The following is a 17,572-nucleotide window of genomic DNA, read 5'->3' as shown; positions in this document are numbered from 1 at the left end:
CATTCTTCCCTCTTGGTTTACTTACCCCCCTCCTTCCAGCCTATACACACGCTGTGCATGCTTTTCAGATCGAGTAAGTGAGAGGCTGGGTGACAAATTAGACTGGAAGCATCTGTTACTGCTTCTATGTTGGAAATGCTGAGACAAAAATACACTGTACGTAAAGTGAGTTAGTACATTTATCCGAACTAAGTTCATTTTGGAGATGATGCTTCACTAGCTGAATTCTCCCTGAAATTGGGTTACTACCGAAGATAAATTTTGCATTTTATGATAGACTAAAAGAAACTAATAACACAGTAGAGGACATAAGGATTCCTTGAAAATACATGACAAATCTGTATTGCAGTAACTGAACATACTGAGTGGGCGTTTTTAACTGGGTCTGAACACTGTTTTTTTAATGTTAGCACTCTTGAAAACTGCAACTTTTCTGTTTGAATATAGGTTTAGAAACCTGTATCAGCAAATATTTGCCCTGACAATCAAGCATACCAGAATCTTGACTTTCAAGCCCCCAGGATTTAGAATTTTAACATTTATTTATTTACTTACTTATTTTAGTCATTTAAAATTATTTCAGTTTTATCTGTTATCTTATGGTTTATCAAGCTATTGATTTAATAATATATTGCTTTCCAAATTTATGTTTTCTTATGTGCTCTCTTTAAAGAATTCTTTTCCACAAATATTGTACCTGATGTTTCCATTGGGAAATTAAAAGCAGGTTGCTCCAGGTTGTTACTTAGAAAAAGATGAAGACTAATAACCTTTTTTATGTCAGTAGTATCATAAGATTTTTTTGTACAGCATAAACCTCACAACTAAGACCTACAGTTTCAGATGCTTAGGAGATTTTTCATCGTAAAATGTCCAAGTTGCATTTGGATCGTGCAGTTCTCTTAGTCAATAAAATCCTGATGCTTTTCAGACCAGGATTTTGAAGAAATTTTGTATGTTCAGCTTTAATGAAGTTAAATATATGAATAAAAATTTGCTGGACCTAGACCACAATGAGGTCCTGTTTCTCATGTCTTAGAGAGTAATTGCAGAGAAAGGAGAAGATTAGTATGTATTACATCAGCTTTCCCTTGAGTAGAAAACCAAAGGTTCATTCTGATAACTTGTGTGGTATTAAGTAGATTATGCTTTGTAAGCACTAAGGTTTTATACCTAATTCCTGAAGCCACAAGTAATCTTAAAAGATGTCTAATAGTAATTTTAATTGAAAATGCATTTATTGTCACTCATAAAAGGCAAAGGTCATGCTGATGTAGTATGCAGTGTTCTTTCTCGGCTGTCCTGCATGGCTACTGCAAAATGGAGAGTACTTCTGCTCAATAAACTTTCAGTATATCAAAAAACCCTAAAAGAATCCTTAATTTAATATTTCTTCTAGTATTGTATCATCTCTGTTTGGCAAGACAAATGCGTGGCATTTGGTAACACAGCACTACATTAAGTATTTTGAATCATCTGCATGGGCATGTCAAATATACAGATTTGTATTCCACGTTGTGTTGTGGATCACCTCTTTATGAATGCTCTAGCTTTTAAGAGGAACACTAATTACATGTTAAATTAAGATAAACGCTGACATTTCTTGCTAAATGTCCCCGAAGACTGTATGTGGGAAGACTGCAACTGGAAACGACAGGGTTTTGTTTTCTGGATTTTTTGTTTTCTCTTAAGGAGTTGGAGACGTGAGGTAGACCCGAATCCCAGTCTGTTGTATGAAGTCCTTATGCAGACTTACAGTTGTAGAAATTAATAATTACATTTGCTAGTACATTTTTTTTCCCTGTGGCCCACCATCCCCGATGCAGTATTTCTGTTCCTCGGAACTAACATTTTTGCTCACATGGAGTATCAGTCTACAGAGCGACAGCCGTTCTTACGGTGCTTTCACTAGTGCTATGATATTCTGACTAGGAAAGGGATGCTGAGCTCAGCTGCATCGTTGTAAAATACAGTTTTATATTTGACACATTTCCACTGACATTAGTTGAATTTCTCTGGATTTCCGTGGCTGTAACTGGGATCACAATCTGATCTCAAGTCTCACTAGGTTTTTCAAAGCCCTACAGCATCTCTTACTTAAATACCTTCCTGTTGTAGTAATTCTTGCTGGCAAAAGATGTAGGTAATCTCATGTTTGGATTTCAGGTAGAACCTCCTTTTTTGCACAGGCCCATGATTTTCTTTGCAAGTGTGCTTTTTAGACCAATGTTGTAAATCTGTTCTCTTGATCACTTGAACTTAATGGAGGACAAACATGTTTTATCCAGCACTGGATAAAGCTTCCATGCGGCTTCTGCCACTGCTCCTGTCTTCCTCCATTGCTACCTAATTTTGGAGGTCCATAAGCTCTTTATCCACCTGCTGTTTTGACTAGACAATTGTGCATGGGATGGGACTTCTCCGGGCATGGATTGCATGGTGCCTTGCTTGGGCTTCAACAGGCTAAAAGAAGTAGTGTAAGGCCCTTGAGGATCCCAAACTAAGAGGCAGTCTCGGGCCATGCCTGTGTAGTTCCAACTGGGTAAGGCTTTTCATAAAATGTTGTCCTTTGTAGGGGGATACCTTGGTAGTAGCTGCTCCTTGCTTTTTATATCACAGCTGAGCATTTGTCATGCTTGCCTAAGGAGTGGAAGCCATGGGAGCAATTTCCTCCTTCCTGAGGGGGTTCAAATCTGTCTCCACCTCACCAAAATATTTCCTAAGTACCCAAGAACTCTCCTACCTCTGGACAACCCTCTTTGGTTTGAAGCTTTTTAATATGCCGAAACAAAGCAAGTCATCAGGAAGGTGCTGTATTGCAGTAGTTAGAGCGCTGGATCAGGTCAGGAGAAGTTTGGGATGTAGTTTTCACCAGAGCTCAGTATTTATTCATTGATTGTTTGGTGTAATATGTAGTTATCCTGGAAGGCTTCCCCTTCAGGATGAATGCACTAACCACAGAGCTATTTTTATAAAGGTAGAGTATCACCCATGTTTCTTTATTGGAAAAAAAACAGAGGCAAAGATGTCATCTTTTTCTACAATTAAAATCTCCCCTGTGAGATGCTGCATTTATCAGCAATTTTGAATTATGGTAGTTCATTCATTATGAACATATCAAAGCTATGATATGCGCTACCTATTATATTACTTAAGCACAGCTGAACTGATCACTGAAAAAAAAAGCTGCCACGCATCCAGCAACCCCAGAGAGTGCGACAATTCGTGCGAGTAGGTGATCTGATGAATTTGTGATGCAGATCTTTTGCTGGTTTTCTGCCTTGTTGAAAGTCTCATATACTGTAAGCAAGCTTGGGAAAATAATATTAGAAATGTCGTAACCCTAACATTTCAGGTTGTGTTATGAGGTATGTGTCTGTCCTTACTGCACAAGGAGCACAGGCACTTGCTGGGAGGTTCTGTATTCACTTCTGAAGATCAGGAGCGTACAAGTTCATCATATCTAGTTTGATTGAGTCTGCATATTCTGAACAAAATCAGTTTACTCTCTGAGTTAGGCAAGTAAAGGAAAGGAAATGTATTTAATTTGCATTCAGTGGGGGTTTTTTCCACTGTGAAGGTTTTTTTGGGTAAACATTTTATTGTAACTGTGAAAGAGTTATAGGAAAAGCATCATGTTTTGTGATTTGATTGTTTCCTGTTTCCTCGGAAGAAAGCTAAATTTTGTATACAAATGTTCTTATAAAGAAACTCGTTTTGTCAATATAGTATTCGGGTATTCTACAAAGATGTCATAAAAATGGGGGATCCTGGGTACAAAACACCGACATCAACTTTCTACTCTGATACTTGGTCATGAAAATACCAGTATTATTGTCAAACGTGCAGCGTCTGTAACACACAGTATCTTGTATATACTTAACAGATGGCAGAAGAATAATTTGAAAAACTAAAACCCTTTGAAATTGAAATTGTTTGCCCCTAAGAAAGGGGGCCTTGATATTTTTCTTATAGCAATAGACAGGAAAAGCACTCCGTTTGAGAAGGGAAACTTTAACGAGCAAATTTTTTGTAGCAGTTCAAAGTTATTGAAGTGCTATATTGTCAACAAGAGTTGCAGGTCAACTTTAAAGTTTGACAGTGTAATTTGTCTCCTACTGTAGGTACATAGAGACGTCTCTGCATGTGCGCCTGTATATTATGCAGTAAACTTTTCATTCCAAACTTGTTGGTCAAGCTTTGAATTGGTATTTTTGTAGAGATACCAAAAGGAATATGTTTTCCAGTTATTATCTTCTCAGTATATATTTAATATATTAATATTGAATATATTAGAAAAAGTAGTAACATAGAAGATAGTAAGAGACATATTTTAGCATATATCAGCCTGACATTTCTTCATTTCAATGGGATTGATGCTATAATAAAGTTCTATATAAATTTTAATCGACTTCGTTCAGTTGTCTAATTTCCCTAAAAGTTGTATTAGTTTGCTCTTTCATGAAAAATGGAGAAAAAATGGAGAAAAAAAATCACTACATAAACAATTGTCCCTTTGTTTGAAGGTTCAAGCTCAAGTGCGACATGCAAAACTCAACTTTGACAAACTGAAGACTGATGTCTGTCAAAAAGTGGATCTTTTGGGAGCGAGCAGATGCAACCTCCTTTCTCATGTGTTAACAACATATCAGGTATCCAAAGAAAACACTGACCTCCAAAAGAAAGATTTCCTGTTAATGTCTGGTTTGTTAAGAGGTTACCATGGCAATATTCAACTGTAAGAATATGTAACTAGTACTGGAGGGGAGATGTGAAATTTGCACTGAAAGCAGATTGGTGTTAAAGCTAACATTGCATTGAAATTCTATCCTACCTTACAGACAACACTTCTTCATTTTTGGGAAAAAACTTCACACACGATGGCAGCTATCCATGAAAGTTTCAAAGGTTATCAGCCATATGAATTCACTATGTTAAAGGTAAGGAATATATAGATATGTTTGTTTGCACTGTAATAACAAATAAGAAATCATACAAGTATGTAGAAAGCACACATTCATATTTTGTTTGTATATTGTCTGACAGTTTTATCCCTGTGCTGTCTTTTCATTTAAATACAGGTTTTCTGTTTAATGTACTTCTGGCTAGTAGGATCAAAAACTGCATGTAGAATGCAGTGACTAAGGAATATTTCAAAGGAAGACATTATTCAGGGCTGCACTTAAGTATATGTTTAAGTGCTAACTGGGACTGTGTTTGGTTATTCCTAAAGAATCATAAAATCAAGCAGGATTAGGAATATATGTTGCTCTCTAAAATCCCACAAATAAATTAATACTATTTTGCTTTTGCATCTGTTTTTAAAAACTGGCGCTCTTTAAGAACACCTTATTGGACTGAATATGAGTACGTGGATGCCAAGAGTTCCCACACTTGTACTCAGACTTTTTAACCCTTAACTGCTCTGGGAAATTGGGAAATACTGTTTTGCTTGACTAGCGGTATTTGCTGATCCTTTGTAATCTTTAAATATGGAATATGTGCAATATCTGACTGAAGTCCGAGTTCAGAGTTTCGCCAGGCGTCTAAAAACAATCATTCAGCACCGTGTATTTTCCTGGTCATGCCTGCCCCTGCATAAGAAGTTGCTTTGCCCATTGCAGTTCGAGGATCGCTACAGCAATGGGAAAACTGAAAAAAATCGTTAACTTTCCAGTTATCCCCATAGATGTCTTTGTTATTTTGTAGTCTGTAGTTATTTTGTGCAACATAATAGGTACATGATTGCCTGGTCCTATTTGCATGCGAGAAAAATAACATTTGTCTGAAGGTCTGACAGAAGGGTTACCATTGGGAGGAGAGTGAGGAATGAACAGCTTGTGGCAAAGCCACTGTTTGCCTGGAGAGACAGCCCAGTTTGTAAACGATTACAAGTCATAGCCTCAATCCGTGAAATGGTTATGCATATGACACATAGAAGTGGAAGTTGGGCTGCATTATGCTATATAGCCTGTGGTTATCCCAGAGCTCCGGGAAAAGAGGCACCTGAAGGTATAAGGTTTAATTCACCCCAGACTACCAAACTTGTCCCTACATGACTATGCTATATTTAAAGTTTTTTCCAGAGTGTGGGTTGGGAGGGAGCAGTTTCTGAACTTTGAAGTGCAAAAAGAGCTCATGGAGACTGTTACTCCTGCAGCTTGAAACATGACAACAGACCAAACAAATGAACAAACTTCAAGCTCAATCTCTCCCAACCAAGGACAAAAATAAAAGGAGGCTCATAAACTGTTTCATCTTACTCAGCCTCTGAAGAATCCTGTCTTGCAGAAGTCCTCATTTGCTATGAAGTTAATATAACTCTAAGCTGCTTTCTCGCATAGTCCTCGTCATGGAAGATGGGTTTTAGCCAGAGCTTATGTCCAGATTTCAGCAGGAGACAGTTGGGCATAGATATCTTGACATTGATAATAATTGCCTACAGGCTCACCAATTAAACTCCAAACCAGAAAAGAAAGTCCCCTTTATTTCCTCGCCATTGCCTCCCATTGCAGCAATGTCTGGTTCACAGCCTGGGTTTATCACGGCCAGGGTCCTGCTCAGGAGCGAGAGCCGTGCTGGTGGGCTGTTCTCATAACTTCCTGATGTTAGAAGGTTTCTGAGGAATTCTTTCTCTTTGCTTTGATACAAACTGATTTCAGTCTAATTTGTGTAGGTAGCCTATATTGTTGCTGGGTATTTATTCTTTATTCTCTTTTATCTCTAAAAATGTGATTATTTGAACAAGACATGTGATGTTTCAAAATGTACAGTAACATTTGGACACCTTGGAGAGAAACTTGTAAGAAAATGCACCTGTTCTGGAGTGTGAAGTACCCTTGTGATGGAGGATGAGAGAGATTTGGGGATGCTTGTTTTCTTTTGAACTTCCTCTTGTGAAAGATGTCAGTATAATCTAAATTTGAAATTAAGTTGGGAATCTATGATGAAGAAATACAATCTCTATTGAGTCCACACATGTGTAACAAGCACTCCCTTGAAGAGAAAAGTAACTGTAAAAATTGTTGTGAATATTGTAGTGTGTTTAGGATGCAGCCTAACTTTGTTATGAGAATCTTAACCATTTTTATTGCTGGCCTTCTGCACTGAAAGGATGTGATTTCCTGTTTTTGCAGTGATATGTATGCTGAGAAATGGTGCTAATCAGGAGGTAGTTTATACAACAGAATTTCATGGAACTCTGTGCTTTCAGAAAACAGCTGCTTGGGAATAAGACTGCCGCTGCCTTTTAGTATCAGTCCTTTATTTCTTTCGGTGTCTAGAGTGTGGGATTATTTTCTGTACCAAAGTGAAGTCTCCTCCATGCACTCTTTTCCCCCAGTTAGTAGTTTGGGTTTGTTTATATTAAGCGATTGCTAAGGAAAATCTGGTGGTTGCATCAGGTGAGATTCTGTTGCCTATGAGAATAGGTGTCTGCTGCTACTTCAGATGGCTTCTTAGCGCAAGTCAGCTCACCTCTACTTGTCATTTCTGAAGGGTGTGGGACTCCCATGAGTCCCGTGTCTCCTCTGCTAGACCTGAGTGTGGAATAACAATAGATGTTTATGGTTAGGGAACTGATCCCTACCACCCATATCATATGTTCATGCCAGAGTAACTATATATTAAGAGGGAGCTGCAAGCTAGTTCTACATGGAGATTACATGGTATTATTTTTTTATGAAGTATAATAAATGGCTGTAGCTGATCTAGGTGAAGCCTAGTTTCTGATGGAGAAACTTTTGGTCTAAAAATGTACCCAATGAAGATGCCATGTCTGCTGTTGACTTTATGCATGAAAAATATACAATAAGAACATATAATTGCTTAAAACGTACATAAAATATTTCAATGTGCCCATTTCTGCATTTAATTGGGAGTTAACCCCTCTTAGAATATTTTTCCCTGTCATATCTTAAGAGGGATCTTTTCTAAAAGAAAATTTTGAATTGGTGCTTGCAAATCGTTTTATCTTCTATGATTCCAGTTCTGATAGTAGCAGCTTAATTTTGCTCATACAAGTGATCCTGCTGAATTAAACTAAGCATACGTGTATGTAGGATTAGCATTTTACTTTGAAACAAGAATTTAAAGAAACTTAATATTTGTCTTAGATGTAGATTGTCTTACTGAAAAATTAGAAGGTGCTACGTACTGGAAAATTACTATTTGTATTTTGCAGCGTGAATATATTAATGTACCAGGTTTACCTCAGGAAAGAGGCTTTTAAACGCCTCTCAGGATTGTTTCTGGAAAGAAAACATTGTCTTTAGAGATGTTTGCCAAAGTCCCTTAATGAAAAGCAGCCCATTTGTTTTCTTTGCTTCAGGGTATATGCTGAGAGTAGTATAATTGTGCTATTGCAGCTGTACTTCCTAACTGCAAGTTTTATGCTTGATGAAAGATGATTATTAATGTGCTAACAACTCTGTATCGTGATGTAAAAGTATCCGTTACTGTATCCATTGCCGTAATATTAAAGATGATGGGCTGCTGTTTTGGTAAAGCCTTTAAGGTTTCATTGTCTTGAAATTACCGTATATCAAATGAATTCAAATTTATTTCAGGGGCTACTTTTCATGAATGATACCTTTTTCTAATTTCTGTCTCTGTTTATTTGCCTTAGTTACTTAATGAATATTTAGTTGCATTTTTTACATTTTAATGCTATAATACCAAACTTCCTGAAGAGTTTGTATGAGCCTAGAAATAATAATAGCCCTGGTAAGGGAGTTAAAAGGCATAAATCTCCGTGCATCTGTTTATTTCGTGCAAAGTGGAACGCTGTTGCCCATGCTCCTTCCACGATTTGGAGAACTCTGTCCAAACAGGTTCTACAACACTGTTGCCTTCTGCTGACCTCTGATGTGGTCTGGTATCCTTTCTTGTTTCTGTTTGTAGCACCGTGACTTTACTCATAGGCAAGATTGCCTATAATTTTATATCTCTAGGGGTTTTTTTGGTTGGTTTCTTTAGGGTTGTGGGATTTGGTTTTGGTTTTGTCTTTTTTTTTTTTTTTTTTTTTTAATGAATCTCCGTGAGAAAATTCTGAGACTACCTGCTTTTCCTCTTCCCTTTCAGCTCTCCCTCCAAATGAAACATATCCAAGTTCTTGTCTCCTTAGTGGTGTTGCATTTCTCCATATGTGTTGTGACATCCTAGGATGTATCCCTTGCTCTTGGAGCTGCCCTTAACTGTATTGCTTTGATTCTTTCTCAGTCAAGAGGAAGCACATAAGTTGTCCAAGGCACTTGGGGGGAGCTGTGGGCAAGCTGAGCACCTTGTCAACACTCTGGTGGTTTAGCTGCAGAGGACAGGTTTTGTGTACCATCCAGATGATCTTGGCTTGACTTGAAAGCAGCCCAGATGTAGGTGAAGGAATTGTCTAAGTGAGTATCAGTCAGGCTAGGAACGGTGCCTGAGCTGGAACCAGAGTTAACTCTGCCGCGCAGGAACCCCTTGTTGGTTCGGATATTTAGTCTGAGTGCTGGGAGCAAACCGAGTATCACCGGGTGACTTCTGGTTGTAGAGCCAGACGAGACAGGCAGAGTGAATGACTGTGAACTTGCTCTATTAGTGTGTACAATCTTACCCTGATTTTTATAGTAAAAGAGAAACAATGAAGCTAGGGAGAAAGCTTTCTAAACAGGAGAGGAATCCTACCTTCAGTCACTTGTGCAGCTTGCAACAAAGTCCACATGAGTCCACATGAGCAACCAGCCGAGTGCTGGAAGTTACACATTTCCCTGCTCTGAGCCAACGAAGTCTGTGATGCTTCATACGCCCAACTGAAGTGTGCTTGCTTTTGTCTGAACTCACTATGTATCTTTATAGCCTTGTTTAATCACTACACTTTCTAGACAATGGGACTTCTTCCCTTCTTCTGATATAACCTGAAACAATTAATGGAATGAGTTTCATTTCTACATGTGCTGACAAGAGGGATCACATTACCATGGATTCTTGTTTAGAGAACACTTTACAGTGGCTTTTTAACATTCTGCTTTATTTCATACCCATTCTGTAGATTATTTTTTTTAATCTTTTTAAAAAGATGCCTCAGTTTGTAGTGTACATCAGGATGTGGAGTAGAGAGAGGCAGGAGAGAGGAAAATAATTTCACTATTTGCTATCAGAATTGGAGGGAATAACGTCTTAAATTAAATTGCTAAATTGAATTATTGCATTAAAATACAGCTGGTGATTTTTAACAATGTTTATCATAATCTCCATTGAAACTGAAGCTATATTTCAGAGCTATATTTGTTTTTCTAATACAGGAAATAGTAACTGCCATTATTATCAAGCTATTTCCTTCCCAACGTACTTGTGAACTCCATTTCTATATGCTGTTTCCGTGGTTTGATCACAGTCCTTTAAATATGGATTTCCTGAAACACTCATAAAGGAAGCGTAATAGAATGTAATTCCTTAAAGAAGAATGCTGCTTTCTTTGTATTTTTCTTGGTGAATCGTAGAATTGTGTAGGTTGGAAGGGACTGTAAAGATGCAGAAGATTTTACTTCTGGTAATTCTCTTTGACTTGTATACTCAGGCAGTACTTAAAACAGTTCTGTTTGTTGTTCAAAACCATGACATCCTTCTTGGGGCAGGCTCTGTGCTGCTATACTTAGTGGCAGGCAGAGCACCACAACTATTGCACCATCACCTTCCGATTACGGTAAACTGTGTGCCCTACTATGAAGGTGTCCAAGATGATTCAAGTGCCCAAAGCAGTATAGTCCTTGTAATGCAAAGCTCTTTTGTCTTTGTCTGCACTGCACTTTTGTGCAAGTATAGTGCATATTCTTACGGTTTTGAACCCTAATCCAGGGCCTCTTGGAGTAAATGGAGTAATTCCCATCGATTTTAATAGTACAAGAAGTGCGATCTAATCAACTCAACACAGGGTACAAATGCAGTTAAGAGGTAGCATATTAATTCATAGGTGATGTAGCTGAGGTGGCTAGTGTCCATTACTCAAAATACAAGAAGTACACTTAAAACTGTTTCCAGTCAGCACTGTTACAGTTTTTTTAAAAAGTGGCAACCACAGAATAAGGTAAATCTCTTTAATGCCTCTATTTATTATTACTGCCTTTGTGATCCCTCATCTTTTGATGCATGATGTCTGCAGTGCTCTAGGTGCTTATGAGAAATTAATTTGTGGTATTAGATAGAAGAACTAACTTACTGAGAGGGAAAAAATATGCAACTGCAGAATATGACAGGTCCACCAGTTTGGTTTCTAAAACACTGAAGTGTACATTTCCTCATACAGACAAGCACTGAGCCAAGCAGAAACTGGAAAGCCCCTTCTGGGGACTCCTCTGTCCTGGTTACCAGGGCAGTGCGAACAAGACCTGCGACATGCCTGGGAATTCTTTTCTTTTAAGAGTTGGCCTGGGGACTCTAACTTTTATTCAATAGATGAGATGGTCTTAGCAGCCGCGGTTTTTTTCTTTGTTTTACTATTCCAATGAAACACACTACCATTTTGTTAAAACTCCAGATGCAAAGCCACTACATTTTTGCGTTCGTTACGTTTTGTACAGAAGGGGGCTTATTTGTGTTAGCCTCAGCTATTTGGAGTACAGAGGGAGAAGGTGGGTGAGATGCACTACTACAAATATCAGTGAGGCACAAATAAACGTAATTACAAGTGGCCAGGACTAGTCACATGAAACATGGGGATTTTTTTCAGAAACTGTGTTGTACTTTGGAAAGAAGAACATGTTTTCACTTTCACAGTAAAACCATTTGATAGACCCAAATGTTCACATTGCTAACATCTGCGATTATTTAATTACTATCTTCAGTTATTTAATTTTTCGTGCAGAAACCCTAATTAATGCATAACAGGGACAACCAGTAGTATATTTATCACTTCTGCAATCTCAAAGAGTCAGTCTATAATGCTTTACGTGTTGGCTTGTTCACATATCCAAATTTTGGTTATAAAAATGCTGACCATGAAACTGTACGTTGTTATGTTATAGCTTTCAAATTGCAAAGGGACAGTAGGGTTTCATAATATCAGCCCTGGCCTCTATCTGACTAATCATCCAAGATTTTAACCCTCGTTTTCAGATTCAGGATACAAGTAGTATCTTCCCACTACACTGCAGTTGCTGAGGTTGTGTCAATGGTTGTGTCAGGAAAAAAACAGAATGAAGAAGTAAAGAAGCAGTATATGAGCAACAAAGAGATGTAAAGAATGATTTTTTTTTTCTCATCTTTTTTAAAAAAAAAGGGCAAAAATGGAGGAAAAATTAAAAAAGGCAGACACCCCAAAATGGCAAAGAAACATGGTTTTAGAAATATCAGAAACAGAACATGAGTGTAGAAGTAGCCAAGAGTCACCTTCGTATATAAAGTGTGTTCATGCGACTCAGTTTGAATGAGTATCTTCTAACATTTTTTTATTTTGCTTGTTTGAGTCAGATACAGTTTTGATACAGCTCAAAAACATTCTTACTTAATTTATGTAGGTTCTATAGGCTGGTTTGGCGTTAAGTGACACATTTTTGCTTCCCTGATTCTATTTTACTTTCTTCTCTTCTTTTATATTATGGTTATGATCTAGAGCTTACAAGATCCTGTGAATAAATTGACAGAAAAAGCAGAAAAGGAGGACCTGCAGATTGAAAGCACCAGATCAGTACAAGATCATCAGAGTCAGTAAGTCACATGGCCTATATATTAAAATAATAAGTATTTTTGTCTATAATCTGCTTTCTGGTTGCTAAAGTCACCAAATATTTGTAAATGGAAACATAAACACAGCTAGTCTGATCATACTAGCTAATAGTAAGCTTAATACAAGAATTCCTGAAAAGTTGTAATGTGTACATGAAAACTAATAAAGCTCTTAATTTCACCATAAAGTTTAAAAAGAACCATAAAACCTTTATATGTTTTTCATCTTTCCTAGCCTTCTTTTTCAGCTTTTGCCTTATTTTTTCTTTAGTAAAAGAAATGGTAAACAACTACACATGGGAGAAGATGTATGAGCATTGTATTTCTCCCTTCAGCAGCATCTCCTTTCACCTGGGAATAGGATATGGATTCCCGATTGCTTTGAGCAGCGATTAGTTTTTGTAATGTATACAGCATCGGTTAGTAATCCAATGAAGCAGTAGATACTTAGTAAAAAGTACATCTAAGTGAGCTGATGCTATCGAGGTTTGAGTTACCTGTAGCTCTGAGGTGAGAGAGACTTATGAATGGGCTGCTATGGGGAGAGGAGAACAGGAGAGCGAGATGTGATCCCTCCCCAACGGGACCATCAGGATTCAGTTGCGAGGAGATGCCACGTTGATATAATCCTGCTGCCACCTGTTGTTTTGACTATCCCTAGTTTAATGAAGCACCCAGCAAAGGATCAGTTGTCAAAAAGCAGAGAACAGCTTGGCTGGTAATTAGTGGATTTTGCTTGGCTATTTATAATAACGGATTTTTAAGGAGTCCAGTTTTCCAGTCCTTTTACTTGTTTAGATTCAGAACCACTGACCAGAACCAGTTTATAAATTGGCCAGGTTTGGTGCTAAACAGATTAGAAAGGACTTGGCCGAGTACCATTTGGCAGGTGGTTGTCTCCACAGCCCTTCCTTGAATCTGCTGCATCTCATGTGACAATAATAAAAGATTTCATAAACCATCGTTTTCCTCAATATAGCATATAAAATTCTAGAATGAGTGCATGATTTATGCAAGATGTGTGCATCGGCACCCACTGGCAAACGCATCAGGTGCATTGTCATGTTAGTATTTGATTTTATTTATGGATTACCTTTTTCCTTCTCTGTCATAAAACTGAGGGGAAAAAATCCATCACCATTTTCTGTCTAAAACAAACCATAAACAAACTTTTAGGATTCTAAAAGAATTACACAAAACAAAGCTTTTAAAATCCTCAAGAACTTTCCATTCACAGTAAACATTCATTATACCAGAATTTGGCCTGAATCTAATTTTCCTCTGCTCCCCAGAAGCCTATCCTCAAGAGCAGGGGCAGTGGCTCCTCTTGTCCTCTCACTACAGGATAGGAGGAATGTGCCCACACAGTCCCCTTCACCACCACATCAGCCTGGTGGCTGCTTCATCCCCTGCTGGTTTGAACGTTTTTTACACAAAATAACAGTGGTTAGAAAGAATATATTCTTCACTGAAGAAATTACCTTTGTATAAGAATTTCCTGTAAATCACAGCTTTTTTTCTGTCAGTTTTTTTTTTTTTATCAACAGTGCTGATTTGGTTTTTTAGAAATCAGGTGAAGTGGGACAAAACTCACCTGACGATTTTTAATTAGTTGTTCTTAAAAAGAGAAGTGCAAAGCAGGTTTGGGGTTGGGTCTTGTTGGGTTTTTTTGAAACAGTTGTACCTCCTTGGTAATTATGAAAGAGCAAATCTGGAAAGCAGAATACACTGTACTTTTCATTACAGCGATTTAGTTAGATTAAAAATGGAAGGGTGGTAGGTTTTGGTAGTTGGACTTCAATCTGATTTTGGTTTTCAATAGGCTTCAGCCAATGAAACAATAAAATTTAACAACAGAGCAGCATATACAGCAAATGCAAGAGTCCACGTGAATTGCCATTTATTTGTTATTGATATGATTCTGTAATGATGTGACCAAAAAGAGAAAAATGTATTATTATTCTATAACCTTAGAATGATTTTCTCATTTTTTTTTCTTATTCTTTCAAATTAAGGTTGATTTCGTTAGATGAGGAGAGCCATACCAAGGAATCAGACTATTCAGGTATTTTATTTCATGTTCTCATAACTTCATAAATGCTGTAATTTTTTTTTTTTCATTTTTGTTCATTTCATATATGTTCAATTCACCCAGCAAATCCCTACAAATGCATAAATCTTAAAGCCAGGAAGATCTGTTAAACCTAGTCTCTTATATATTATATCCCACTGCATTTCATTCAGTCACTCTAAGATAGGTCAAATATCTTGTCTTCCAAAGCATAATTCTTACATTGGCCACGTCCTCAAGGAAAGGACCTACAGATTAACAGGCATTGAGACAAGGAAAGTATGCCACTTAGCTTGCTAGTTTGTTCCAGTGATTAAACAGGTACTCTGCTAAAAACTTGATGAATTCAGTGGAACCTCTGCCTAAAAGCTAGGCGAAGTCACACCCAGCTGCTGCCAGTGACCTGATGGATTCTTATTACCCAGTGACATGGCCAGGCTCTAATTGGAGGCGCACAGTGAAAGAATGGGAAGCAACGGACACAAGTGAGAGGAAGGGAAATTCTGATTACATACTAGGAAAGAAAGGGTTCATGGTGAGGGTGGCAAAGTGCTGGAAAAAGTGCCCAGAGGAACTGTGGAATCTTCATCCATGGACATCTTCAAGACTTGACAGGACACATCCCTGGGAAACCTGATGTAACTTCATAGATAGCTCTACTCTGGCAAGGGGCTTGGACAAGATAACCCCCAGAGGTCCTTCCAGCCTAAATAATGCCATGGCTTATAGTATACCTTTTTCTACTAAATCAATGGAGAATCCCTTTAATATGTAGTCTTTTATCCCGCATGAAGGTTCTTTAAAAGGTACTACATTAAAATCAAGACACCTTTCACATCTTCATTTCAATAGACTAATCATATTGATGCCTTGAAGATATCTTCTCTAGTCCTTTATTTTTTAAGTTTTTGTTTCCATTCCACTTTCCAACATCCCTTTTAAAATGTGAAATATGTAACTATAAAGACATTTCTGATGTTGGTCTCACCTATCGTGTTTCTAGAAAGTCAGATCACATTTCTGTTTCTATATCCAAGAAGGATATCTCATTTTGCTGCAACATCAAGCTAGAAGTTTGAATTTTAATTTGTTGTTTATCAAGACTTGGTTCCTTTTGGTCACAGCTTTCCAGGACTTATCCTTCCTTTCTGCAGCATGGCTTATATTCTTTATTCCTAGGGATATAACTTCTAAATTAGTGGTATTAAATTCTCCCAGCTCTGACTACAGAAACTGAATGACTGGCCTGAACGACCACCTCTAATAGTCTGTTAGTTGTTTGCACGTTTTTTTCAAGAGTGATTCTGTGTTTGCTTCCAGATGACTGCTAAAGCCATTGAATAGCGATGGATATAACACTAAACCTTGCAGATCTAAACTAGAAACACTTCTACTTTGCAATTATTTCTCTTAACAACTGTTTTCAGACATCTGTTAGTTGTCAGGTCCTTAATCCATTCAATATGTTCATTATAGATATTATGCAGTGCTAACTTTTTAGCTGGAAGGCTAAAGTCAGTGCAAAGTCAAGTTCTTTCTAAACAAGTATCTTTACCAAAGAAAGCTCATAGTTTTGTCAAAGAATGAAATTAGTCGGATATTTTTAACTAGGTCTGCTTTCCATGAAAAAAGCTTTTATTATAGGAGCATTTATTATGCTCGTATGCTTTTCTGAATCCCTTACTGAGTGGCATTCAGTTAATGTTTTGCCTAGGAGTACTGCTGAGCTACCAGCCCATAGTTACCTGCAATTACTTGAGTCACCCTGTTAATTATTGTTGTTGTTTGGGTGGGTTTTGTAATGATGACACAATATTAGGACTTTTCCAGTGTTTTGAAGTTTCACCCATTTTGCAATTATCTCTTTGACAATATATTTTAATATTCTTGGATACAAATCTGACTTATATTTTCTTAGCAGATGTTTTCTAGGATCTCAGAATCTGAGTTACTTATGGGCTGTAAAATATTTCACCATCGTCCATAATATAAATACCTCATTTTGTCTCTTTCTCCATTGCCCTTTAAAAGGAACTGAAGTATTTTGAATACTTCTGCCTGCTCTGATAAATTTTTCCATTTCCATACACTAGTGGGTCTGTGCCATTGCTAAGATTTTTTTTTTTTCCTTAAGGTACTCCGTACAGACTAAAGTAATACAGATGTAGTGCTACTAGTGATGGAGCCATGTTTCTTCTAGCTTTCCTCATCAGCTATCTCTACTTTATAACTTCCAATTTTTTATCATTTGCTCTGGATTTTCCTTTAAGATACTATGGGTGTTTTAAGATTGGCTCCATCATGTTTACCACTGAACCAAGGCAGGCTTTCAGCAAAAATTGTACTTTTTTCATTACAGAATTGTGGCCATCCATATCCCATCTTTCATGAACTTCTCTTTCTTATTTTTTTTTCCCTTGCCAGTCAATTTAGTGTTGGGTTTTTTCCCCCCTTGCTTTGTGCATTGCCCTTGTATGGAAGCATCGTGTATATTCATCCATGCATGTCTATGCCTCTCCTATCTATATAGAGGGTAATCAGATGTGATCGTGGGTCCTTAAATGACCAGCTGATTCCAGTGCTGGTGGCACATTTCCAGGCTGTTGTGCTAGTCAAAGTCTTGTTAAAATAATATGATTAAACCAGTAAGCAAGTTGTTCTGTTTCATTTAGTCCTGAACACACCTTGAAGCTTTGCCTGAAAGGGCTTGGCTGTCAATTTTTATTCCTCTATAGAGAATTTTTTGTCTCCTTTCCAGCCTCAAACTTGAGGCTTCCAGCAGATCTACCTTCCAATTCCGGC

The 17,572-nt window shown here is 37.6% G+C and overlaps 1 protein-coding gene across 3 annotated transcripts in view; it reads left to right on the top strand.

The window, feature by feature from the left end:
- Positions 1–17,572, top strand: part of ICA1 (islet cell autoantigen 1) — a 71,214-nt gene that overhangs the window by 42,118 nt on the left and 11,524 nt on the right. For all 3 annotated transcript variants that reach the window (XM_063324907.1, XM_063324906.1, XM_063324905.1), the window contains 4 exons: positions 4,527–4,652; positions 4,842–4,940; positions 12,587–12,681; positions 14,715–14,764. In XM_063324907.1, coding sequence (XP_063180977.1) covers positions 4,527–4,652; positions 4,842–4,940; positions 12,587–12,681; positions 14,715–14,764 — 370 coding nt within the window. The remainder of the gene's footprint in view (positions 1–4,526; positions 4,653–4,841; positions 4,941–12,586; positions 12,682–14,714; positions 14,765–17,572) is intronic.

The sequence above is a fragment of the Chroicocephalus ridibundus genome, chromosome 2 (genome assembly GCF_963924245.1).
Source record: "Chroicocephalus ridibundus chromosome 2, bChrRid1.1, whole genome shotgun sequence".
Classification (NCBI taxonomy): domain Eukaryota; kingdom Metazoa; phylum Chordata; class Aves; order Charadriiformes; family Laridae; genus Chroicocephalus; species Chroicocephalus ridibundus.
Note: the sequence above shows the minus strand (reverse complement) of the source record. Positions and strands in the feature narration are given on the sequence as shown.